This window comes from Cryptosporidium sp. chipmunk genotype I, assembly GCF_004936735.1.
Source record: "Cryptosporidium sp. chipmunk genotype I strain 37763 chromosome Unknown contig_14, whole genome shotgun sequence".
In the NCBI taxonomy this organism is placed as follows: domain Eukaryota; phylum Apicomplexa; class Conoidasida; order Eucoccidiorida; family Cryptosporidiidae; genus Cryptosporidium; species Cryptosporidium sp. chipmunk genotype I.
The window spans coordinates 131,895-156,925 of NW_027125584.1; the positions used below are offsets into that span (position 1 = coordinate 131,895).

Sequence of the window (25,031 nt, forward strand, 5' to 3'; positions counted from 1 at the left end):
AACCTAAAAAATATATTTCACCTATCCCTAATGTCTGTCCGAGTATTTTCTCTTTTTATATTCCTTGTAGTAGTCCTGAACCAGAGAACTTGCTGATTCATTTCGTTTTGTCATTTCGTCAAACCTTTTATTCTTAACAGAATCTACTTCTCTATCTTTCCATTTAGATCTCTTCAGAGTTATTGGTCTGCTTCCCACATACTTTCTATTCATCTCCTTCATTGCACTCAACATATCATTTGGGTTAGTGAATGAAACAAACCCATATCCTCTACTCTTGCCTGTATGCTTATTTCTAATTACTTTACATTTTTCAAAAGAAGGGTACTTCTTGAATGCATTCGCTAACATCTCCTCGGTGACATCATTTCCCAAATCTCCACAAAACAGCCTAAAGTCATTCTCTGGCCATTCTTCCAAAGTATTATCCACCCAAATCTGGCCTGCTGCCTTTCTAAAACGCTTCTTTGAATGACTATTTAGTGATGATGAATCTCCTTTCTCTGTATTCATCTCTTAACATTCCCAAACTGAACCAATAACTCCATTATTCTGTCGTATAATTACTCTTGCCTCTACTAGCTCCTCTATCTCTCTAACTTGTTTTCAATTTATTATTATTTTCTCTAAAACTATTTAACACGTAATAATTACGTTAACTTTTGGCGGGAATCAGATTGACATGTAAGTTGAATTAGAATAAACGTGAGGATTAATATTGGGGATATTTACAGAGGTTGAGCAAAATTTATTAGAAAATGCAACAGGAAAATTACTGGGACTTTTGTAAGGACGGCGAGTAAGTTCTTTAGTTTTGATTCTTAAACTCTGAGCTGAGCTTCATTATCTATTCATAGGGGTAAATTTGTGATTGAAAGTGGTAAGGGGCATTTGCTTTCTGCAGTATCTACGGTGCATGATTATGAGAGTCCCCAAACTGCCATAGTTTGTCACGGACTGTTCTCAAGCAAAGAAAATCGTCTTTGTCAAACAATTGCAAAGCATCTCAGTATTAATGTTGTACGTTTTGATTTTCACGGTAATGGAGAATCTCAAGGAGCAGACTCTTGGAGTTTTGGGGATTACCATGGGGAAGTTAATAATGACCTAAGGAAAGTTGTAGAGTTTCTCAGAAATAAAGGACTTGAGATAAAAGCCATTATTGGACATTCCAGAGGAGGAGTTGAGACTTTAATGTATTCTTGGATGTATGATGATGTTGATATTATAATTAGTATCTCAGCTAGATTTGACTTAGCTAATTCAATTATAACTAAATTTATCTCTGATGAGCAGTATGATAAGCTGAAGAAGAAAGAGCTCGAGTCTGTGGAAATTATTCCAAGAGACAATATTCCAAGAAAGATTACTCTTGAATGTATAAACAAAAGAAATTTGGTAGATTATAACATGTTAAAAACTGTAAAGAACACTAAGTATTTCTTACTAATACATGGTACGAAAGATGACATTGTCCCAGTACAGGTAGGTCCTATTTGAGATTTGTTTGACTTGAGTTCATTCTAATACTAAAAATTATAATCAATTTATTAATTTTACACTATTTCTAGGATTCTAGTGAAATTGCAAGATTTATTCCTCCACAAATCCCTCATGAAATTGTATTAATAGAAGATGGTTCTCACTCACTCACAGAGAATAGTGAGATTAGATCCTTAGTCAATCATCATATTAATCGAGTTGTTAACTCTCTATTGAATAAAAGGATTTAGAAACTAGATAAAGAAATTAAATAGTATTTTAAGCTGAAATATGATGATTAATATACAATACAAGTAAATTTGAATCTAGAGGCTATTTTTTAAGCCTGCCATATATAGCGTGTAATACGTATATCTAAAAATATGTCTATCACCCACAAAGTAAATTATGACAATAACTAAAAATCTCCATTCATCATAAAATATCAATAAAATAAATGAGTAATGGAACTTATCAGGTAATTATTGAGACTAAAACACTTGAGATTCAGTTAGATTTCTATTTTTATTGATTTTCAAATGAATATAGAGTTTATGAGTGTTAAGACAAACGTTATTATTTGGTAATTTAGGAAATATGACAAATGATGATATGAAATATATTTGTATCAGATTAATTTCAGGCCTAAAGTTTATAGAATTTGATGACATAGAGACAGGAAAGCCATGCCTAAAGACTTCTCAAGGATTTAAAGGATGCAAACTTTTTTTATCTAATATTGAAGTAGTGAATGAGATTCTAGAAATTGAGGCTTCGGACAGAATATATAGAGGTTCATTTACAAACAACTATAAGGCGTTATTTCCTTATCCTAATAAGAGATTTTATCGTGTGGATGTTTTAGAAGCTTCAATAGAAGGTTATACATCAATATGGGTGAATGGAGAAAGATTTGAATTCAACTCAAATGTGATTCAAGCTGGGAAAGAACTTCATGAAAGCTGGATTTGTCTGGTAACACTAATTTTTCAGATTAAGGACCTAATAGAAGAAAGAATTAAAAAAGAGAAGGATTTAAAGATATTTGGTTTCGAGGATGAATTATGGAAGGCAAACGTGATTAATGTTTTGAAAAGATTTGATCAATCTTGGGTGGAATTTGAGAGGGAATATATCACAGAACTAATTGCCATAGAGAATGTTGCTAGAAGATTTATTTTAAATTTGCATAAGCATATGTTAGAAAATGAAATTCTGAATAATATTGTTGGCGCCAAACCGAATGCGAAAAATAATGATGCTATTTTTGCACATGAAATGCATAAAGAAGAAAAATTTGAGAATAGCGGCAGTGAAGAGAGCAATTTAAAAAGTGAGATTCAGTGTAGCGATTTGGATCCAGTATTCTTTGAGCTAATCAAAAACCTATTTAGAGTTTTAAATCTTAATAATAAGTATTGTGTCACAGAAAACATTAATTTGTCAACATGGGAACAAATAATGCAAATTAAAGAGTTGGCGGCAAATTCCCCACATTCAAGCTTTTCTGTGGTTGGCGCTTTAAGCATGCATTGTGTGGCAGAAATGACAATATTGTTAGAGAAAGTTGCAGATGCATGTAAGGTCCCAGAAAAGATAGATCCCCACATTTGTAATAATTTGAGTCTGCAACAGCAGATTTTAAGGGTGGATGAGACATGGGGTATAGCTAGAAAACAGTTTAGTAAGTTGGTATCAATGGAGAAGGAGGACGTTGATAAATTATCACTTGTACAGCTTGTAAAACTGCTTCAGAAAGTGTTTTCAATTCAGTTCCAGATTAGGAGGAGAATTAAGGGGTTGGAAATCGGGGAGGTTATCATGGAATTAGGTTCTGTGAGTAATTTTGAAGAAATATGTTTATGGGAAAATATATTTGTTGAGAAATTAGAAGAATGCGACGTTGTTGCATTATTGGCTCTCCCAAAGATATGTTGCATTTTGTATTTAGTGAATCCAGGAATTTGCTCTGACATGATAAGTCAATTTCTAAATAATGAGAGGTCAATGGAGTTGCATTGGGTTCAACAAGAGGAGACGGAAAGCATTGAAGATAAGTTAATGAAAAATCAAATCTTTAGAGGTGTTAAATTGAATAATGCTTTATTCAATAATCAAAGGTTTGAAGGCGAAAATTGTTCAGTTGAAAATTCTTTTTTGAATATGGTAACCTTATGGAATTCATTCACAGAAATTGTTTTGGGTTATGAAGATACGGATTTTGCAACAACCTTGTTAGTTTTAGAAGCTGGCGGAAAATCATTCAATAAAGAAGAGATACTTTTTGTATATATTTTTTCATTATTAACAGGTACTTGTTTATGCGGAGAAAGCCAAATAAATAATTGTAAAATCTGCAACAAAGAGACAAAAATAATTCAGGAAAATGAGTTTATAAAGAAATCAGAAAAGCTATTAAATTCTTTAATAATTTCTATAGAGGAGGTGAGTATATTATTACAAAGAGTGTCCGCTTCTGAATGGAATGAGTTTATTCAAACTGCAGTAATTTGCATTACAAAGTCACCAGTTATATTGGAAGAAACCATTAATGTTGAGACCAACCAAAAAGAAAATGAAATTGGACGAAGCAGCTCTCTTGTCAAATTTGAGGATAATAATAGTACTTCAACTACTAGTAACAATTCAGCATGTGTAGTGAATAATGCTAGGAAGGCTGATTTTTCTTCCTTTGTTATTAACAACACAAAACTTCAAAGTTTTTTTAGTAATATTGGCTCAATTATATATCAAAATGTTAAAAGTTATGGGAAATTTACTACTAGTAGAAGTTCAGTAGCTCAAGAGACTCCCGAAAGTTCCACAGTGATTATGTATAGTAGCTCAAATTCTAATTTCGACAATGCGACACATATATTATAGAAACTTGTTAATTTTTCTATATTAATTTTTGAAAATATTGTACTGTAAAACTTTGATTAATAATTTATTTATATTGTATTAAGTGCAAATCTTTTATTGTTCATAAACAGCATAGATATATCACGTGTCAAATGTTTGAATGAAATTGTAAATAAATTGAAATAAGTTTATCGGATTTGGAGCTTCAAAAAAAAAAAAGAAAAAAACTTAATTAGCTCTGAATTATAATTACAAGTTTAAGGATACTGCAAATAAAAATATTTAAATCTCCCTATGTTAAGAAAAGAAGTAAAATGTTGTATTGCTGTGCCAAAATCTAAAGCTGTTTGTTTCTAATTTATTGCATGTAGATTAATATGTGGATACTCTGGTCCGGGTTTCCCGCCAATTGCTTTGGCTGCATGCATTTTCTCTATTATGCAAAATTGCATGCAATGCATGCGGATTGTACATTAACTTTATTAATATTTTCAGGAATGGGGTACGGTAGGAAATTATTAAACTGAATTAGTAAATAAATAGGGAAAAAATAGGAAAGCGAAAAATTAATTTGTTTAAAGAAAACAAAGGGATTTTAATGAGAGGTTAGAGTGAAAGTCAATAAAGCTCTTCATATAAGAGAAGGAGTCAATTAAGAGCAATTAAGTTTAAAGTGGCGCAGATAAATAGGGGTCTGTATTTAAGTGTGGGGATAAGGAATCCGATGTCAAAGGCTTCACAGCTGGAGAAAGTGGAGCAACAAGAGGAAAATATTTCAAAACTCATTAATGGTAGGGGAACTGTTAAGGGAGAAAGGAAAGATGTACTGGAGTATATACAAAAAAGCTGGGAAGAACAATCGCTGCAAACACCTCAGTATTCAATGTGTAAGGTGAGCAAAGAAAATGAGTCGGATATAATGGACACATATTGTGAAAGTGGCCCTGAAACTCCTGAAGAATGTTTGGATAATTCTGAAGAGGGACTATCGCCAATTAACTCGGTTGATAGTGAGGAATTAGATGGGAGTATTGGAGACGTAAATGAATGCAAGCTATGGGAAGAGGAAGCTATTAAAAGGTTTGAAAAACTATTGAGGAACATACAACTTTTTAGCAGAGCAATTACAGTCTACATAATATATCATATTACAGTTTTGAACCTTTACCCATCAATATATACTGTCAATAAAGAAATGAATACTGATGAGATTTTTGAGTACTATTACGCCCAGCACATCATCCCAAAAAGTCTTCCAACAAGTATAATGGATTCGTGCTTTCTAGGTTGTATCATATTCATATTAACATATGTTGCTTCAAGAGCTCTGAGAGTGAATTTGAAGGATATCAGAAGAAATAGAGTGAATAAGTCTCGGATTAAAAAAGCTAGAAGTATTTACAGGAAGAAAATAATGGTATGTGGGGTGGCAGGTAGAGTTTTTGGCATTTCCTGTCTGCTGATCATCTTGGTTGGTTTGACACAATATGTTGCTCATGAAAGCTTAAACACTAAGGGATTACTAGTTCCAGATATCTGGTTCTCTTTGGCCAAAGACAAATACAAATATGATGATTACAAGGGATTTACAAGCTTGTTAGCTCATTTAATATTATACTGGACTGGATTATCTGTTGACTTTTTTGGCTTTATTACTGCATTTAGAATGGTTTTTGCCTATGTTCACTTATTTGATGGAGTTATTCTTGGTATTTACTTATGTATGGTTGTGGGAATTGGCTTGCCTTTAATGCAAGAAGGCCTTTTGGGGCCAAAGAATTCATGTAATGCAAATGATCACCATTGGTATAAATTCGATACTCACGAGATTACATTCTTTAGAGATGAGTCAGGAAAGATCAGAACAGGGGATTTTAGAGGCCCAACAAGCACTAATTACCCACCTCTGTTTTATAGTGAGTACATTACTATGGATGATGGAGTTAAAATTGCTGTAGATATATATTTACCTAGAATCAGATTTGGCTACAAAACTCTCCCAACTGTAGTAGATATTACAAGGTATAATAGAAGAATGGATGTCCATTGGCCATTCACTTTATTTTCTCTCTGGGGAGAGCCCAAATCTGTTTCTATGAATATTTGGTCTTGGCAAATTACTCAGACTTTCATTCCCAACTTTTATGCTGTTGTTGTAGTAGATACCAGAGGAACAGGTGCAAGTACGGGACACAGAATTGTGGACTTTTCAGAAAATGAAGTTGATGACTTTAGACAAATCATTGGGTGGATAAAGAACCAGCCTTGGAGTAACGGTAAGGTAGGAGTGGGAGGAATCAGCTATGATGGAATGGCTGCAATCAAAACCGCTGCATTGCCTGGAAATAATGGCTCCGAAAGCAGCTCAGAAGGCTTTAGAAGTGATCACAATTTAGTTGACGCAGTCTTTGCTCTTTCATCCCCAATGAATGTAATTAAAGAGCTAATTGAACCAGGCGGTCTGATATGCAAGCCTCTAGTGGAGGATTACTATAGCATAACATATTCATTTGAGCAATATGGATCCCCGTTACTTCATTTCCTGAAAACAGCTACATATTATCCCTTTAAATTGGTGGTAGCCTTCTTGCTAGTTATAGGAAATGTTTCACCCGTTCAGGGCTATTCAAGCATTAAGAAACAGGCATTGGAAATGCATCAGAAGAATTGGGATATGTCAAAGACTATTAAAAAGTACAAGTATTTGGATGAACAGGTTGAGTTAGATGATGGAACTTTGATATACGCTGAGAAGCTTGGAAATACTGAAGATGCTGCAACAGTTCTTGGGAATAAAGGAGTAAATGTCTATTTAACCTCGGGATATTGTGACTCTGCTAATTCTAGAGGAGTAATTCAATTTTATGATGCTTTAGTAGAGTCAGCCTCTAAGGCCTATGAACAGTATTTGCTTGAAGCTGGAAATATGGCTTCTAAGGAGAAACCTATATATAAGTTGGTACTCGGTCCTTGGACTCATTCTGGTAGAGCCAGCTGCTCTCCGTTTGGAAACAGTATTTCTTGTTTTGAACCTGCCTTATATTACGATTTGGTTAGATTCATGGACTGTGCTTTGAAAGGAATATGCTGGGATAGCCAGGATAAGAACATCCACTTCTTCCAAGTTGGGGAGGAAAAATGGTATACTACGGATAAATTCCCTCCACCAGATACTGAGTATCTTCAGTTTTCTTTGGAAAAACATGGAGAGAATGACAAAAGTTCAATTCAAGAATTCTCATCAATTTTAGGAACTAGATTTGTTCCTCTTGTATTTCAATCTAAAAAAAAAGAAACCAAAACACATTTGAACCAAAATCAAAATAGTCCTTCAGGATCCTCCTCAAGCTACATTCAACTCAAAGTTGGGGATAACTATTTCTCTGAATATAGATCCAGATGGATGATTGCAATGCATCCTTTTAGAGTTACGGTGTCTTATAATGAAAAAGGAAAGCAATTATGGCATGCTGGTGAAAGACTTCACCAAAAAAGAAAGAGCAGACAACATATAAGATTTGCAACTTCTCCATTCAAGACTGATGTTCGACTTGTAGGAAGCGTTTGGTTGCATTTCTCAGTTCAGCTCCTCGATGGCTATGATGCTCCAATCTATGTATACTTGGAGGACATTTCTCCAAAAAATGAAATTATGTACATAACAGAAGGATTAGCACAAGTTGGACACAGGCATGTTAACATGACAAAGAGTGCTCTTGAAAACATACCTCATGGATCAGCAAGAAAGGTTATTAGGCCCCTTACAAAAAGCTATTACCAACCTTTGAGAAAAATAGGAGATGAATCTCCAATGCAAATCACTCTGGAGCCAATCACCTGGACCTTCTTTAAAGATCACAAATTGGCCATCTCAATTACAGGAGCAGATACCAAGAACTTTAAATTACATCATATTTCTCAGAATATAAAAATAGCTAAAACTATTAATATTAAGCTGGACAATTCATTCATGATCAAACTTCCAGTTAATAGAGAGGACTACAATACTTGGATTGAGTTAAATCCTGAAATCTAACAGAGCCAAACAAAATACAGACTCAATTAGGCATAATTAATTATAATTTTGATAAGATGAAAAGCATTAATGTGGACATCAGAAAAAAATAATAGGAAAGGAGGAATAATTTCACAAAGAAATGACTTGAATAGCCCAAGACACAATTCTTTCCCATTAGATTTGTTAAAATTTAATCATTAAGCTTTCAATCCCCATATTCAGAAATTGTTTTTCCTCCTAGTTCTTTGAAATATTTGCAAATTAAGAGTGTGGGAAGCCCGCCTAATTGTGTTATCTATTATTTATTATTTAATATTAAATACGTTTTGAGTAATTATAGCACATTGAGAGCTTTTATTGCGAAAAAGACCCCATAGAAATCTTGAAGGGGTTAGGCATTGGAAGGCTGCCAAAGGTTCTTGGGGTTTGCAGATTCTATACTGGGTCTGGCGATAGGGAACAAATTGACTGAAATAGACAAGATTTTTGGATAAAGCGGATTTTTAAAATTGTTAGATTCTAATAGTTTTTGACAAAGATTATGAATATTGTGGGGAAGAAATGGATTCCCGAAGTGGGGGAGCACCATTCCTCGAGATCTACAGGATACATGAGCTTTTGGACATCTATTCTTTTGTCTATGCCAGTAATTACGCTTTGGATATTTTCTGAACTCCTTTCAAGGCGTTTGCTTGCTGAGAGTTTGAGAATATCTCCAAATACGAGGATAACGTGGGGAGTGGTGGCAGTAATTGGGATTACTATGGTGATGTCTGTACATTTTCTCCCAAGAGGAGCTTTTAGGTGGCCTTGTTATGCTTTTTGGAAGATTATGATGGGTATGAATATTCTATATTTTATGCTTTTAACCTTTTTAATGTTTCAGGATGAAGAATATATCAGGAATGCTTTGGTTTATATTGACCCAAAGCTAATTGAAAGGGTCCCAGAGGTAAATTATGCAGGGAATTCGTGTTCGATAATTGATGAATCGAATGGATGGTTTTCAAACATTCTCCCAAAGATAGATGTATTTGTAATTGCTCACTTTCTTGGTTGGCTAGTTAAAGCATTAATCTTGAGAAATGATTTCCTTGTTTGGTTCAATTCAATATTATTTGAATGGCTTGAAATTACCCTTAGGCACATTTTACCAAACTTTTACGAATGTTGGTGGGACCATATACTTTTGGATATTTTTGGATGCAACATGATAGGCATATTTTGTGGGAATTATATAATTAAAAAATTTAAAATGATTCGTTTTAATTGGCATACTTGCCGTAACGGGTTTGGAGGCCAAGAATATAAAAATAAGACAGGCAATTCATCTTCAAATTCAAAAAAAGGCGCAAAAGCTTCAAAAGAATCAGGTTCTAACTTTGAAGATAAACAAAACCAAGAACCCAAATCAGAACTAGGATTATTAAGAGTAAAAAATTTTATATGTTCATTATTTAAATGGCCAGAAACTCTCTCAACGCTACGTGGCTTTGCATCATTTCTGATTTTGACAGCAATTGTTCAGCTGATTGACTTGAATTACTTTTTTTTCAAGGCCGAGTTCTATATGCCTGTTTCCCACTGGATTTTTGCAGTGAGAACAGCTCTTTTGGCAATATGTGGCGCTTCAGCAGTCAGAGAATTATATGAAACAATCGCAAGAGATTCCTCAATCCACTTTGCTAAAATAAGCTTTCAATGCTGGCTGATTGTGGTGGTAATATTTACAGAGTCACTGCTTTGCTGGAGATTTAGTGGGAATCTTCGTGTTGAATCTTTCATACCCTCGAATTTTATTATATATATTTGGATTTTTATCTTTTTCATACTCATTGTTTTGTATTTATTTTTAACTTTGCAAAGTTTTTTTCAAAATCTTGGATCAAACAGGAAAAAAAATGAATGATTCCTAACGCCGTCAATTTTAATAGTTTAATCGCATATATTCTTTTTCTAGAATACAGATTGCCCATCTGGACATTCGTCATTTATTTACCGGAATTTGTATCTTTATAGACTTTCCTAACTAATAATACCTTCGTTATGTAATTCATATTAGCTATATCAATTACTTTGAAAACTAAAATGTATTTTTTTGCCAAGTATTTTCTATTCGTTTTAATTAGAAATGTTTGTTTTTTGCATGTGGTCAGGCACCGGTACTGAATATTTTCTAATTAACAATGGATTGCCCACCTAGTGCATGCAGCCACCAAAATTTAAGTTTTGTAAATATGCACACAAAAAGTTTAACGAATTAAATAATTCATAAGCCAATTGTTGTGGATTTTTTGTAAAGTATCCTGGGATAAAAAGACACTTAATTAGCATAGAGAGAATGGTATACAAATGGCCTTCTTAAAATAAACAATGGAAGCCGAATCGCTAAATATTAATAATTTTTAATAGCATTGAGGGTATTTACATTTTTAACAGAAGAAAAAGATACATTCCTCGATAAGGCTGAGTGAGTGGGGAACACGTAATTGGCGCGCATGGCATAAATTAATTCAAGAAGCGAATAGATGCAGAGAAAAGGAGCAAAGGAATAGTAACAGTGACAAAGAAGTAAGGTAATGTTGGATAGAGGGCTTCTTCAGTCAATATTTAGTTCTGATTCAGCCTCAGCTCCGTCTGGCTATCAGTTGAATGAGGTGACAAATTTGAGTTATATGCAGGAAGGTGGTTGTAATTACTTAGAGGACTATTTAATTAAGAAATTGAAAAGAAATGATCCCAAAGTGAAGTTTAAAGCACTAAGGTTGATAAAACATCTCTGTGAGAATGGTAATCCAACTTTTAAGATACTAGCACAACGCCATGCAAATCAAATAAGAATTTGTCAAAGTTATAAGGGCGCATTTGATCCAGTATATGGAGATACTTTATCGGAATTAGTTAGAGAAGAAGCAATTCAATGTTTAAAGTCCATATTTAGTAGTGAAAATAGGTGTGGCGAGAGCATTAAAGTCGGGAACCAAAGTAAAGTGCTGGGATTTAAACCTAATGAGTTTGCTAAGAATAGTTACAAAGATAGGATTCATGGATTTGGGAATCCAAATTTTATTGATAAAATAGAGCAGGATACTGACTCGATGAATATTTCTCAAATTGGAACTTCTATCGTATACAACGCGAAAATCGGACAATATAATCAAGTGGTTGATGACCTTTCTGAGTTAGTATTGAAAGTGCTTCCAAATAAGTTAATTAATGGTATTTCGAACTACTATGGGAATTCTAGAAGCGGGTCTAGACCTGTCAACTCTAATTATCAGAGTAATCCTGCGTCTCGTCGAAACTTTAGAGATGGCTTTTTTAATGATGAAATCTCAACAGGAGTTGTCAATCTCCAAAACTATCCAGTTACAACGCAAAGGCAAAGAAATTTCTCCGAGACCAAACTTGAAGAAAATAAAATTCATTATTCAAAACTTGCTGTGGCAATACATACCCAAAACAATTCAAATACTAATGCACTAGAAACCCATTTCGTTGAGAACTACTGTTCAGAAACAGGACTAATTATGAATCCTTCCCGCGAAATTCTTCAAAATAGCATTAAAGAAATTCAAAAATTAGATATCCCCGTTGTTATCAAGTTGCTGCATAACAAACTAATCGACCTAAGTGATTCAGGTTCTAACTTTGAAAAGAAAGATAACGAAACCCAAGGCAATGATAATGATGATCAAACTGATAATCATTATATTGACAACAATGAACATAAATCTCGTACTTTAAATAGTACATTAAAATCAGAAGATAAATTTAAAGTTATTTATAAAATTTTGTGCCTCATTCTTTCTATGCTTGAAACAAACCAAAACACTAAAAAAAACCTTATTGAATATTCAAATGATGATTTCATATATTTTCTTAATCAAATTTCAACCAGTAACATTCATTGCAGGAAGAAGGTCAAACAAATTGTCGAACATCTGGACGCCAAAACCCTCAACGAACAATTGCATGCCTCGCAAAGCCCGCCTGAGGTTGAGCTAACAAACAATTTAATAGATTTAAATACAGAAGATGCAAGTTATAAGGCTGAAAAAGATTTGAATTCTGTGAATAATTTGACGGATTCATTATTAACATTGTCGGATCACACACAGGAGAATTCAGATAAGAAAAATAATTTATTTAAGAACTTGTCAATAAAAAATCGTCCAAATAAAACGGGAGCTATAGATTCGAGGAGGCAGCAACAGGACGAACAAACTAAAGATTTTGGGTCAAAAGAAAATGTGGGAAAGTCTTTGATAGATTTGGGAATATTATAGCTATTTCCTAATCATTAGTTGTTCTAGTATTTTTCTCCTTCCCCCCTTTTTTTTGTATATTTTATTGTTATTTTCTTAAATTTACTTTTACATTCAAATTAATATGATTCAAAAGGGCTCCTGGCGAATATGACTTGGAGGAGCTGGCGCCAAACTGTGCAAAAATGTTGTTGGAATTTCTGGATCAAAAATTAAAATTTCAACAAGAAAAAAGAACCAGATTTTGAGCAGTTGGTTGAGGCTAATTCTTGGTATCAAATTTATATTTATTACTTATGCTTCCATTGTATTTGGAATACAAGAAAATACTTGAATAGAGTATTGTTTATTTGCAAAACTATTACAGTGAGGGGAAACCAGAATAAGTAAATAAATGATAGAAAATCAGCTATCCTGCAGTTCTGCAGGCAAGATGAAGGAAATCATAAGGCTACAAGAACAGCTCAGAGACGATGTTTTGGAATGCGTGCAGAATCGAAAAAGTAAGATGGCAGAACTACAAAGCGAAACTGAGGAACTTGGAAATCAAATGATACAGGAAGTAACCATGAAAGTTTTGCATAGAATTGAGTTAATCATGAATACTTTGGAAAGCATTCTGTGTAGATGTGAGAAAGTTGAGGCTAAATTTATTAGCTACAAGAGAGATTCAAATTCAAAAAGCCAACAAGTTGGAGAACTTGCAGAAAGATTTGAATCTATCAAGCATGAACTTAAAAGCTACTTTGTTATAATAGAAAGAATCACAGGAATTTTTTCAGAAACCAATCATCTCAATAACCAAATGATTAAAACAATTAACGATAAACTTTCTAGACTATCATGCAATAATTCACATATCCCAATTCAGGAAAAAATCCAAAAATTTCACGAAAATTTTGAAAATAATTCAAAACTTAACGTTTTCAACCCTAATAATCAATTCAGTAATTTCGTTCTACAAGAATTCAAAAGCATTCAAAACGCTATAAATTCCACATCAAAACTCAGACAAGAAGCTGACGATAGCATTGCCAATGCAATGAAGGAATTCACTGATACTCTCCAAAACGGACTCAAAATCGCTGTCAGTCACTCCAAATACTAATCTTGCACCTAATTATATGTTTACATTTTGGCGCCAACCAAAATGCACCTTTTTTCTATTGAATTATTCTGCATACAATTACCGCTCAAACTTTCTTTGCTTTCCTTACTGCTCTGCCCCACACTCTGCTCACTTTTGGCGGCAATTGTTTAGTTATTTGAACAAATTATTCAGGATGATGGGGGGGTGAAGCGAGGGATAAGCAAATCTCACCCCCACCTCGGTGCGGTTTCTTTGCTTCCTTGGGTGAGATATATCCTAGTTTTCTGCTTTTTTCTTTTTTTCTTAGTAAGCATTTTATTTAATAATATATCTATTGGCCGACCAAAATAATTAAGAATCTCAATTTTCAAGAATGATTGATATCCTATCCAAAAATAAGAAGTTTGCCTCAGCTGCTGATTACTGTGCAAACAATGTATCTTCATTTAGCAATGAGGAGCTTTTGGACTTATATGGATTTTATAAACAGGCAACCGTGGGTGATGCACCAGAGAAATCTGGCTCATTTTTTTCAGTATTTAGTGTGAAAGATCAGGCCAAATCGAAATCCTGGGCTTCAAGAAAAGGTATGAGTCCAGAAGATGCCGCCAATGAATATATAAAACTTATAGACAAGAAAAATCCTCACTGGGAGGAAACTATTGGTAAGAATTCGTGTTTCTCACTTTCCAATTCGACTTCTCGTCCTTTATTGGAGTCCAATTTGGATGAGGAGAAGCTGGAAGTGGAATTGAAAAGTGTGTTGGATCAGGTATTGCTTGGTCCCAACTTTTCCCGAAAGGATTGTTCACTTTCTGTTTTTGATGCATTTTGCTCGCAGGTAAATAAGAATGAGACTGAATTTTTGAAGAAGGTCCTTGAAAAATATCCATTTCTATCTGATTCCCGAAGTTCACAGGGATCCCATGCTCTTCATCTTGCATGCGACAAGGGCTATAGTGAAATTGCTCTGCTACTTTTAAAGAGTGGAGCAAATCCAAATGCAAAGGATAACTTTGGAGACTCTCCTCTCCATATTGCTGTCATTTCTGAGCAGGAGAGTTGTATTAAAATTCTTCTTGAGTATGGAGCCGACGTAACATTAACAAATGACGATGGTCTAACTCCCATCCAGGTTTCGGAGAGTGCTCAAATCAAGAGAATTCTCGAAAATAATTAAATCCTCAACTTTGAATGAAGTGATAGGAAAGAGTTGGGTTAATTAGAACTTTATGGATGTAACTTATCTAGATAGAAAAATCAATGTGAGAAGGGAAGGTAGAGGGTGTTTAATTCTCTTTTAATTTGAAAGCCCGTACCCTAGCTCCATTAAATCGTTTTTATTTAACTATAATAAACTGTTTCATAAATTGATGTCTTTGATTTTGCTTTTTGCTCAGAATTCTCTTTCAAAATCTTAGGTTATTCTTCTCTTTGTTTACTTGGGAGTCCCCTTTTTAGATTGCAACTGAACTGCTGTCTCACGTATTCTAACGATTACACAACACTATACAACAACCGCCACACCTACATCCTCCCATTTGGCTTTTCTGAGTTGGACCTTGTCCGCATGAACATGAATTATTGTACTCGCATTTATCTATAACTTCAGGTTTCTGAACCTGTGTTGAGGCAAGGCCCGTCTTTTGACCGCATGCAGAACATTCAGCACATGTATTTCTGTTCTGAAAAATAGGCATTCTGTTCGCCCTGGGAATACAAATCCTGCATATATATCTCTGAATGGTGGGCCTTCTGTTTGTACACGTTAATTGTTGAGAGCATCCTCTTTTTATATCAAAGCAACTGCACAAACATCTTCTATTATATGCTGGGCAACTATCAAAGCAAAAAAAGTTATTACACATCTTTAAAAATATAATATTATCAGTATTCTTTACCTTTTTTAATATTATCAATTTAAGAAAAGAGGGTATAAATAGGGACAGAGATATAGTGATTGATTAATTTTAACTTTTTTGTAAAAAAGTCAAAATTTTATGATATCCTCTTATTCTGTACGTCTAACCATTCCCACTTTTAAACTTTCCATCCCTTACCCTAGATCATTCCTTTTTTTTTTTTTTATCATTAATCCGAATTAATTATATTTTATATTAATACATGCATTGTCAATATATCCATCTATTACTTGCACTTGCGTAATATAATTGTCGAAAATTTTTAATGTGGACATCCACAAAATTGCATGCATGCATGCAAAAAAAAGGTCGAAAAAATGGAGGAATAAAAGTCAGAAAATTTAAATAATAAATTCAGCAATGAATGATGCTAGTCGGAAAATTAAATGAGGATTGTTTTCTTGAGTTTCTTAATTTTAATTTTTTTTTTTTTAATAAAAACGTTAAGGGGAGAAGAACATGATAAATTGATGAAAATAGGTACACGGTTTTTAGTTGAAACATGCAAGACCCTTCAAATAAATAAAAAACCAAAAGATTTGGTAAGCTGTTATGAGTCTTCAATATACTTTTGTGAATATCTTTGGGTTATAGCGCATATAATAGAGGAGAATAAAGCTTTTAAGACCCAAATGGTCTTACCTAAAGGAATAGTCAGTAACAAAAATTGCATGGAAATTAATTCTCATCAATGTATTACAATTGCAAATTTCTTAATTAATGAAAATTCTATTTCTGTGGAATATAATATAATTAGTAGTGTGGTCAGTCCAGTCATTGAAGAATGTAATTTGAAAGATACAAATTTATTATTTAGCTTAAATACATTATGGATGGGAAACTCGAATAGAATTTCAGATTTTACCCAAGGCGTCATAATGGGAAGAGGATACCAAGAATTAATGCAATTTATTGATCCTTTTCTTGATTTATCATCTATAATTTGCCAAGATGTGAAAATGTATTTATTTACTGAAAAATACAGAATGAAACTTATAAGAATCATTAAGGGTCTCTTACAATACAAAAATAACCTATCCTTAACATTTCCAGATCCTGTTTATGTTAGATTACCACTAAAATACGACAAGGAATTGGACTTAAATTGGCTCTATTGCCAAGATTTACCAACATATTTAAGTAAATTGGATGGATTACTTGATCAAATTAAGCTAGATTTACGTGGTAAAAGTTTAATAATTAAAAAGGGTATTATTACAAAATGTGCATTAGAGAACAATAATAAAATAATGAAGATAATTACGTGGAAAATTGTCAACTAATTTTTAATTTTAAACTAAATATATATATTTTGAACAAATTAATGGGTGAAGAAATAATGGATACTGAGTAGATACCAATGTAGTAAAATTTTTCATTCAGTTTTTTTGTTTTTATATTGGAGATTTTTTGTTCCTTTTTTTAATGATATCAAATCACTGTAACTGAGAAAGCTTCTTCACTAATAGGCCTTTTTTTGATGCATGCCTTAAAATAGTAAGAACAAAAGGAAGAAAATCATGTCTTCTTCTTTCATTCTCCTTCTTCCATATTTCACGATTATACTTCTCATTCTGAATCACTGAGAGATTTTCGGATATTTCCTGGTTAATCTTAGTAATCTCTGCTTGAATTAAAGTAATGTCATTTGGAACAGAAGAAATTAAAGAATCAAATTCATCAGATTCAATTTCTTCTTCAGAAAGATTATCCAGATCAATATTTAAATCCCCTCCCAAACTTAGAAGCTTTGCAACATTAGCTTGCTTGGATATCTTGAGAGATTTGATTTTCTTTTCAGTAACGGAAATTTTATCTGGAACAACAGCTAATAAACTGAATCTTATTTCATCATGTGATGGATCCTCGTTTTGTAAATCAATCCTTCTTTTTACCTCCTCCATTACCCTAGATACCCAAAGATTTGGCTTATCATATAAGGCTGACACCTCATTTTCTGGTGAGAAATTCCCAGAATCATTAATATTAGGACTTCCCAAATCTACCACACCAGTGGTAAGTCCATCAAGTTCATAAACATTTTTTCCAAATGGGATATAACAAATATAATGAAATGCATCTCCCTTGGAGTTGCTAGATTCTGGATCGGAAATTTCCAAAGAAGAGATTGGCCTAAAAGAATTATGGGCAGTTCTCAATACCTCGCTATTACCAATTACAAGTCCCTTAGTCATTGGATCAAAACTACTTGAGAATTTCTTAAACTCCTCAAGATGAGATCCAATTTCAATGTCCAATCTATTCAAGATTATTGAAAGTATTGCCTGAGTTGCACATGCATTGTTTATTACTTGGTTTGCATAAAACATTCCTTGAGGAGCTTCAGTTGGCTGAGAAAAGTGATTTCCCTTAAACTTCTCTGTGTATTTGAAAAGGAAAATTATTCCATAAATATTCCCATACTCATTAATTATAAATTCCATCCCACTCTCACTATAGTCATATATCTCAGCAAACTGTACTCCCTTTACTCCATATCTTTCCACTAACTCCGTGAAAACTCCAGGGTCGCTTTCTATTGTACACCAATCTCCTGACATGATCTCAAATATAAAATTTTCCTAACTATTTGCATATAAATATATATATATTAACTTGCCTTCCTTTCGTTGTTAGTGAATATTGTTTTTCTTTCTCAGCTTATTCTTCACTAATTATTATGGGGAAATTTTAAATATTTCATTGCTGGCGCCAAAATTTTCGTAAATTGCATGCAGAAAAAGAGGATAAAATTATTCCATTCCACTATCTGAGGATGAGTAATACTCCATTTCTTCATCCATATCAAACTCACTAACGCAATCATCCTCAGAGTTACTTGAATCCTTAATTCTTTTCGCATCTGGAGAAATCTGACCGCCAAAGATGTTTATTACAGGATTAACAGGATTAATTAAACTATCTGTATGAGTATTATCTACATTGCAGATGGTATTATCTTTGTTATAGTTTTCCTTATCAATTTCCATTTGTTTTTCTCCGTTAGACTCCTTACCCTGCTCATCCTTCTGATCTTGTAGCTCGATTCTACAGGCCATTACAAATGAAACTGGTTGGAAATCGGGAGGTAACTCCAAAGGATGAGGCTTGTCGTTCTCTACATCAACTTCTATTTTGTTTGTCTCATTTAAACACTCATTTAGAGTTAGTGATAAGATTTCGTCAGGTATTTCAGAAAATGAGTGATAATGCCCCCATGTATTGAGATCATCTTCTAATCCGGTAGTTTGAGGAACCATTTCGACAGGTCGGCCATTAGAATCATGGCATCGATTACATTGTATCATATCGTGAGTATCTGAGATAGTTTCCTCTTTTAAAGTAAATAAATCCCGGACGAGATCAGCTGAAATTGAGTCTTTAAGTTCATTGTTTCCTCCGGAAGTTACAAGCATAGCACTCAGTCCGTCTTTACAAAGTTGTCTTTGGTATATCTTTTCCTCAATAGTTCCCGTAGAAAATAGCCTGTAAATATAGCAGTTCTTCTTCTGACCATCTCTCCAAACTCTCGCTAATGCTTGTTTGTCATTCGCAGGATTCCAGTCTGGGTCAAACATTACAAGCCTATTTGCTCCGATTAAGTTGATCCCACATCCTCCTGCCTTGGAGGAAAGTAAAAATGCAAAGCTATTAGAATTCGGATCATTAAATGTTTTAACTAAGTTATGCCTTCTTGTAATACTAGTTGACCCATCCAATCTTACACATGGTACTTGGAGATCTCTGCAAAGACACTCAAATACATCCAATGTCTGGGTATAGTTGCTCACAAGTACAACTCTATCTTTCGTATTACTTCTAATATGAAAGAGTAACCTAGAAAGAAGATACAACTTTCCACTTAAATTAGGCTTGGAGCTGAAACCTGTTCTGCTACTGTTCCTTATAGAGCTACCAATTGTGACTCTTTTCTTATAATCACCCCCAGATTCACTTGAGATGCTTCTCCCATGAATCATTTCTAAGTACTTTTCAGATCCTTCAAAACCCTTTCCATATCCTCCTGAAGTCTTTGGTCTAATCAAAGTTGGATGATTACAAAGCTTCATTAGTGACTGGATTGAAGAAAGAACTTGTCCTGTCAAACCTGTAGGATTTCCTGTCGAATCTGAGTATAATAGCTTCTTGCATGCCGAAGAACGTAGAAATCTTCTGTAGAGATAATTTTGTATTGGAGTCAAGTTACAAAAGATATTCAAAATAATCTTTGGTGGAAGTACTTTTGCCAGCAATGTATTTGCACGCCTTAAAATAAAATGATTTGTAATATTTGAAAGCTCTTGTAATCTCTGAGTAGCCAGCTCCTGCTGATACTCAGAGGCGTCCGGTTCCCTTCCTTCCAATATTGGATTTGCATAAATCTTCTTAAATTGAGAAACATCTCCCAATACTTGAGGGTTAGCGAGTGAAACTAGCGAGTAGAATTCAACCAAATCATTTTGAATTGGAGTACCGCTCAATAAAAGCCTTTTCTTTGCTGGGAGATTATTGATTGCCATTGCAGTCTTAGTTTTGTCATTTTTTAGTCTGTGAGCCTCATCACATATTACCAAGTCTATTGGAACTCCTTCAAGCTGTTCTACATGCATCCTAAAAGTCTCATATGACGCAATTAAAATTCTTGACATGGTGTCATATTTGAATCCTGCAAAAGCCGAAACCACTTTTTCTCTGTCCCTCTCTGCAACAGGGGTGCATTTACATTTACCCTGGAGCCACTTTTCTATCTCAGAAGCCCAGTTCTTGACCAAAGATGCTGGGCAAACCACCACAGCCTTTCTAACAGATGGCTTCCCATCAAACCCTTGATTTAACAAAGTCCAAAGAATTGTAATTGATTGCAGTGTCTTTCCCAATCCCATATCGTCAGCTAAAATACACCCATTTCCATCAAAATCTCTTAAACCCATTAGACATTCAAAAATGAACGATACTCCTTGCCTTTGATGTTCTCTCAACCATTTTGTTAGCATTGAATCCACCTCTATAATTCTTTTTTGTCCATCTTCTGTGGAACTCCAAAGCACCAAAGGATTTACATTAACCTGAGGTTCAGGTTCTACCTTAGGAGAGCCATCATCTGTTTTTGGAGGAGCCTTGAATCCTGGCTGTTTAATGCTACTACAGTATGCTGAGTCTCTTGGTATTCTCACTCCAAGAGTCATCTTTCTACTCTCTAAGCTCACTCCTGGAACGTGCCCTGACATCGGAGATCTGAAGGACTGGAACATTACAGGCTTACCGGATTCTACTGACAACATTGACATTATCGGGCTTCTAATTAGTGCGATTTCTGTCTGCCTTGTTGCATTCTTTCCCGTATCATCCAGTCCCCCCTCTGCTTTGTTACAGTTTATCCTTATCATCTTCTATCAGCATCCACTATGTGGAATCTGATTAATTAATAATATATGTATTTCTGTATTTAAGCCTTTAAGTATTACATGTGCTTCCCGGTTACAAAAAGAGATGGGGAGATAGTGAGGGAAATGCACAAAAGGAATTTTATCCTAAAAATATTTCTTCTAAAAAAAAATTATTACATATATTCTTTGTCTAATTATAACTCTAGTAATGTGGACAAAAAAACTATTCTATTATGCATGCGGAAATCAGTATGCAAATTTTTACACGTAATACATTTATTGCCAATGTTGCATGCAAAAGCCAGTATAAGGTCTAAGCAAGAAAAAAAGACTCATTTATCATCTCAAGTGGAATGCAGACATTACTATAGACTATTCTTAAAATTATATATTAGAGCAGAACTACAAGTTTGATTATCTCTCAATTTTTTTTTAAATTAAATTCTCGCGAGTTATAATTCATAAATTATTTATTTCAACTTAGCATTGGCGCCAGATATAGAAGTGGTATCTTCTGCACATAGAAAAATATAGAGAGTGAGTGATTGATTAGAGAGGATAAACAGAGATAAGGGGCTAGTTTATATCTTTATTTACTGAGCCATTGTTATTATTCATATATTTATTCTTCAACGGTAATTTACAAATTCAAATCAATTCAGGAATGACAAATTTGTAGTTGGCGCCTATTAGTGGTGATTTTTGACCATGCTTCAATAATTAGATATTATGTAAAGAGAACAATTTATAAGTTACTTTGGAATGAAGGGTGAAGCTTCACTTATTGAGAAGGAGTATATAACTGGTGGAAATGATGAATATATCAGTGCAGTAGAAGTTAAAAAAACTGCTCAACAACGGGCAGAAGGAGCCAAAGATATTATTTCATGCTCAAATTTGAATGCATACCATCCAATTCAAAATGGGCAAAGAAAATCGAACGAGGCAGATAGTGAAGGATTCTGCTTTGAGAAAAGTCAACATTCATCTTCTATTCGAGTTTTGAGCGAATTAGATGATTGCATTCAGGAATCTTTTGAAAGTCTATCAGGAGTTGGCAAAACATGCAATGAAACTCTCTCTAGAAAAGAGTCCCTAGAGTGTATTGAGTGGTCTGGAGAAGAGAGAGTTTTTTCCTCTGAAACCAAGTTTCCTCTATCCAAAATAGAGTTCTTTTCTAACTGGAAAAATATTATTAATCATCAAGATGCTCCCAGAACTCCCCAGTTTAGGGCAGCCTATATATTCCCTACATCACCTCATTTTTTTGACTCTGACGAATATTATTCGGATTCATCAAGTAATAGTTCTGAATCTCTCCTTTATATTCAGAAAGAAACTCCTATCATGGGAAAAAGTAAAAATACTCTTAAAAATGGTTCCAGACGTGTTAATGGCATTTCCTGGAATCAATATGAAAGAGTAAATGAAGTAAATTACAATTATACTTCTCCATCTCTTCCAATCCCTAGTAATATGCAAGGAAGGAATAGATTAGATCTATTACTTTCTCAATGGGTGAGCTATTTTTCTGGAAGACAATCAATCGATATTAATGATATTGAGTATGCAACTCAATACTTCACTGGATTGGATGGAACTACTTTGGCTGCTGTTACAAGCTCACTCATTTATATAGGCCACTGTGCTAGATATACCCAAATTAGGAAGTACAATCAAGGATAATTTAAATTTCAATATTCTGTTACGAAATGAATGCAAAGCAGATATATTTAAATATTATTACTATGGGTATACCATCATGCCGGCAGGTATGCTCACTTTATTGTTATAAAAAGATTGTGCATACTTTTGACCTGGCGCTATCTTAATTACTAAGTTTTTTTTCTTCTTAGATAGATGAGTTAAAGGAGGCAATACATTGTTTAAAATAGTTTTTGCGTGTCTATTCTTTTTCTCTGCAACCAAAACTGTGCGATTGTATTCCTTGAGTGTCTTATCTAAATCTACTTTTTTAGATGCTAATTTCTGAATTTCCTGTACTGGTCTTATTGGCTTGTACTGCCAGTTCTCAAATTCTGCCTTCACACTTGAAATTAATCTGTCGCCTTCAAAGTTTCCAAAAAATGCCTTTGAACGCTTAATTACTTCATTTGTCAAGAATCTTGCTTCTAATGAATTTCCTACCACAGGTTTTGGTAATTTTGCACTTTTTTCCGAGTTGGCGCCATCCTCTGTATGCACTTTTCTGCTTGAATCTTTTAAATAACATGCTAGCCTGGTTTGAACTCTATTTGCCATAATTGACGTAGCAAGAGGCTTTAAGAATGAATTCAACAATGGTATATGTTGGGCTAAAGAATTTAATGTGTACTTCCATTCAAAAATCTCGTAGTCAAACATATGACTTTTTGCAGCAATTTGTGTGAATAGTGATGAGTCATCAAACACAAAGGCCATATGTAAATAATACTGAGCAAATTCAGGGCTGCACCTCCATGCTGGACTTCCTCCCATAGATTCTAGACTGCTTCCAAAAGAGCTAGTAATTCTAGACATTATTTCAACAAGTCTCATTCCCGGTAGCTTGTTTCTTCGTATTCTATTAATTAATCTTCTTGCGTCTCCTGGATCTTTTGAGTTTAAATCTTCATCCGTCTCAGTAATCCTTGGATATTCATCAAAAAGGAGCTTCATTAGTGCCATATAAAACAATGGACATCTTAATGAAGTATATATTCTTCCATTTGTTTCTTCTAGAAAACGCTTATATGATATTGGGAAATGTTTAACGAGATGTCTAATAACCCTAGCTAATTCTCCAAGCCATCCACATACCATTTCAAGTTGAGAAAGCCATTCTTTGTCTTCTATTCTACGTCTAATTACATCAATTATACACTTTTCTGTAATTAGATCCTCAGGAGAAGAATTACATGGGAATTGAAATACTGCTGCCTTTGTAATTGGCTCTTTGTATCCTATAATTTCCAAATATTCTTTTGGGGGGACTAGTGGATCATTTTCCTCAAAGTTTTCCTCATTATTATCCTTTGATTTAGAATCTCTGAAACTTGATTTATTGAAGCCCTTATAATCTAAAGGAAGCAATGTAAACCCCTTCTTTTCAGTGCTTATAACCTTAAAACTTAAATTCAATGACCCTTCTCTTTTCCCCTCCAGATATGAATATATATCATGATCCAACTCATGTAAACTTTCTAATATGATTCCTGAGCATAATATTGATTGCAAAAGTCCCTCCATAAGGTATAAAGCAAACGATAAAATACTTCTTTGGTAATGATCAGTTTCACCAAACTTTCCAAAACTTCCCAGCGATGAATGAAACTCCCTAAATTCGCATTTAGCTAACATTTGATGAGGATCAGGTAAATACTCCACTCTGCTCTCATTTCTGTTTTTTGGGTGCGAAGAGCTCTCGCTTGATTTATTTTTCCTGCTTTTACTCATCTCTGATCATTCAAGTTTCGTTATTTGTCAAGATCATAACAATCTTTATTAAACTTATCAAAAATACTCTTATTTTCAAATTCTTCTTCTTACCTTTTTTTTTCCTTATTCCATAAATAATACATGCACTTTAGACATAAATTAAAATGCATTAGGCGGGCTCGCCGATACCAGGGTGAGTGTGTGTGTGAATAGCAAATATATAAAAAATTTGACGAGAGTAAACTTCGAGATAAAATGATTATTTTTTAAAACAAGGCTTTGTGGAAAAAAAGAAAAATTCATAATTTATAATTATAGATGAAAACTTCTTTTTGCATTCTCAACATTTTAAATTAACATCTTTTAAGTATTATGATATATATTCAGAAGAGGTTTTTATTTTATTTTAAGCTGATTTCGAATATTTATTGCTCGAATTATTATTAATTTGTAATTACTCGAACTGGAAATATTACAGTGTTCAGGTTTTGTATTTTCAATCTTTGGATCGGGATCTAATCTTGAATATAGTTGAAATTGAAGTTGCAAATACCCATATATTAATTAGAACATAATATCATTGAT

At 33.8% G+C, this 25,031-nt stretch overlaps 15 protein-coding genes across 15 annotated transcripts; 10 read left to right on the forward strand and 5 right to left on the reverse strand.

Annotated features, from left to right (window-relative positions):
- Positions 1-27: 27 nt before the first annotated feature.
- ELE39_000864 (RRM domain) lies at positions 28-513 on the reverse strand (the record flags this gene model as incomplete). The annotated part of the gene is made up of 1 exon (XM_067343904.1): positions 28-513. The coding sequence occupies one exon, from the start codon at positions 511-513 to the stop codon at positions 28-30; it is 486 nt and encodes a 161-aa protein (XP_067202623.1).
- Positions 514-758: 245 nt separating this feature from the next.
- Positions 759-1,733, forward strand: ELE39_000865 (hydrolase; the record flags this gene model as incomplete). Its single annotated transcript, XM_067343905.1, has 3 exons — positions 759-799; positions 858-1,485; positions 1,572-1,733. 3 exons carry the CDS (start codon positions 759-761, stop codon positions 1,731-1,733), a joined length of 831 nt encoding a protein of 276 aa, XP_067202624.1.
- A 346-nt stretch (positions 1,734-2,079) lies between these two features.
- Positions 2,080-4,365, forward strand: ELE39_000866 (phospho-2-dehydro-3-deoxyheptonate aldolase; the record flags this gene model as incomplete). Its single annotated transcript, XM_067343906.1, has 1 exon — positions 2,080-4,365. The coding sequence occupies one exon, from the start codon at positions 2,080-2,082 to the stop codon at positions 4,363-4,365; it is 2,286 nt and encodes a 761-aa protein (XP_067202625.1).
- Positions 4,366-5,068: 703 nt separating this feature from the next.
- Positions 5,069-8,380, forward strand: ELE39_000867 (alpha beta hydrolase with 5 transmembrane domains; the record flags this gene model as incomplete). Its single annotated transcript, XM_067343907.1, has 1 exon — positions 5,069-8,380. The coding sequence occupies one exon, from the start codon at positions 5,069-5,071 to the stop codon at positions 8,378-8,380; it is 3,312 nt and encodes a 1,103-aa protein (XP_067202626.1).
- Positions 8,381-8,903: 523 nt separating this feature from the next.
- Positions 8,904-10,271, forward strand: ELE39_000868 (phosphatidylserine synthase I; the record flags this gene model as incomplete). Its single annotated transcript, XM_067343908.1, has 1 exon — positions 8,904-10,271. One exon carries the CDS (start codon positions 8,904-8,906, stop codon positions 10,269-10,271), a length of 1,368 nt encoding a protein of 455 aa, XP_067202627.1.
- Positions 10,272-10,941: 670 nt separating this feature from the next.
- Positions 10,942-12,651, forward strand: ELE39_000869 (epsin like ENTH domain; the record flags this gene model as incomplete). The annotated part of the gene is made up of 1 exon (XM_067343909.1): positions 10,942-12,651. One exon carries the CDS (start codon positions 10,942-10,944, stop codon positions 12,649-12,651), a length of 1,710 nt encoding a protein of 569 aa, XP_067202628.1.
- A 373-nt stretch (positions 12,652-13,024) lies between these two features.
- Positions 13,025-13,738, forward strand: ELE39_000870 (uncharacterized protein; the record flags this gene model as incomplete). The annotated part of the gene is made up of 1 exon (XM_067343910.1): positions 13,025-13,738. One exon carries the CDS (start codon positions 13,025-13,027, stop codon positions 13,736-13,738), a length of 714 nt encoding a protein of 237 aa, XP_067202629.1.
- A 355-nt stretch (positions 13,739-14,093) lies between these two features.
- ELE39_000871 (acyl-binding protein) lies at positions 14,094-14,900 on the forward strand (the record flags this gene model as incomplete). Its single annotated transcript, XM_067343911.1, has 1 exon — positions 14,094-14,900. The coding sequence occupies one exon, from the start codon at positions 14,094-14,096 to the stop codon at positions 14,898-14,900; it is 807 nt and encodes a 268-aa protein (XP_067202630.1).
- A 310-nt stretch (positions 14,901-15,210) lies between these two features.
- Positions 15,211-15,588, reverse strand: ELE39_000872 (uncharacterized protein; the record flags this gene model as incomplete). Its single annotated transcript, XM_067343912.1, has 1 exon — positions 15,211-15,588. One exon carries the CDS (start codon positions 15,586-15,588, stop codon positions 15,211-15,213), a length of 378 nt encoding a protein of 125 aa, XP_067202631.1.
- A 524-nt stretch (positions 15,589-16,112) lies between these two features.
- ELE39_000874 (uncharacterized protein) lies at positions 16,113-16,925 on the forward strand (the record flags this gene model as incomplete). Its single annotated transcript, XM_067343914.1, has 1 exon — positions 16,113-16,925. The coding sequence occupies one exon, from the start codon at positions 16,113-16,115 to the stop codon at positions 16,923-16,925; it is 813 nt and encodes a 270-aa protein (XP_067202633.1).
- A 153-nt stretch (positions 16,926-17,078) lies between these two features.
- ELE39_000875 (ubiquitin C-terminal hydrolase) lies at positions 17,079-18,203 on the reverse strand (the record flags this gene model as incomplete). Its single annotated transcript, XM_067343915.1, has 1 exon — positions 17,079-18,203. One exon carries the CDS (start codon positions 18,201-18,203, stop codon positions 17,079-17,081), a length of 1,125 nt encoding a protein of 374 aa, XP_067202634.1.
- A 192-nt stretch (positions 18,204-18,395) lies between these two features.
- ELE39_000876 (RAD54 like SWI SNF2 ATpase) lies at positions 18,396-21,029 on the reverse strand (the record flags this gene model as incomplete). The annotated part of the gene is made up of 1 exon (XM_067343916.1): positions 18,396-21,029. One exon carries the CDS (start codon positions 21,027-21,029, stop codon positions 18,396-18,398), a length of 2,634 nt encoding a protein of 877 aa, XP_067202635.1.
- A 123-nt stretch (positions 21,030-21,152) lies between these two features.
- Positions 21,153-21,443, forward strand: ELE39_000877 (uncharacterized protein; the record flags this gene model as incomplete). The annotated part of the gene is made up of 1 exon (XM_067343917.1): positions 21,153-21,443. One exon carries the CDS (start codon positions 21,153-21,155, stop codon positions 21,441-21,443), a length of 291 nt encoding a protein of 96 aa, XP_067202636.1.
- A 348-nt stretch (positions 21,444-21,791) lies between these two features.
- On the forward strand, positions 21,792-22,715 carry ELE39_000878 (uncharacterized protein; the record flags this gene model as incomplete). Its single annotated transcript, XM_067343918.1, has 1 exon — positions 21,792-22,715. The coding sequence occupies one exon, from the start codon at positions 21,792-21,794 to the stop codon at positions 22,713-22,715; it is 924 nt and encodes a 307-aa protein (XP_067202637.1).
- Positions 22,716-22,775: 60 nt separating this feature from the next.
- On the reverse strand, positions 22,776-24,464 carry ELE39_000879 (uncharacterized protein; the record flags this gene model as incomplete). The annotated part of the gene is made up of 1 exon (XM_067343919.1): positions 22,776-24,464. One exon carries the CDS (start codon positions 24,462-24,464, stop codon positions 22,776-22,778), a length of 1,689 nt encoding a protein of 562 aa, XP_067202638.1.
- Positions 24,465-25,031: the final 567 nt, after the last annotated feature.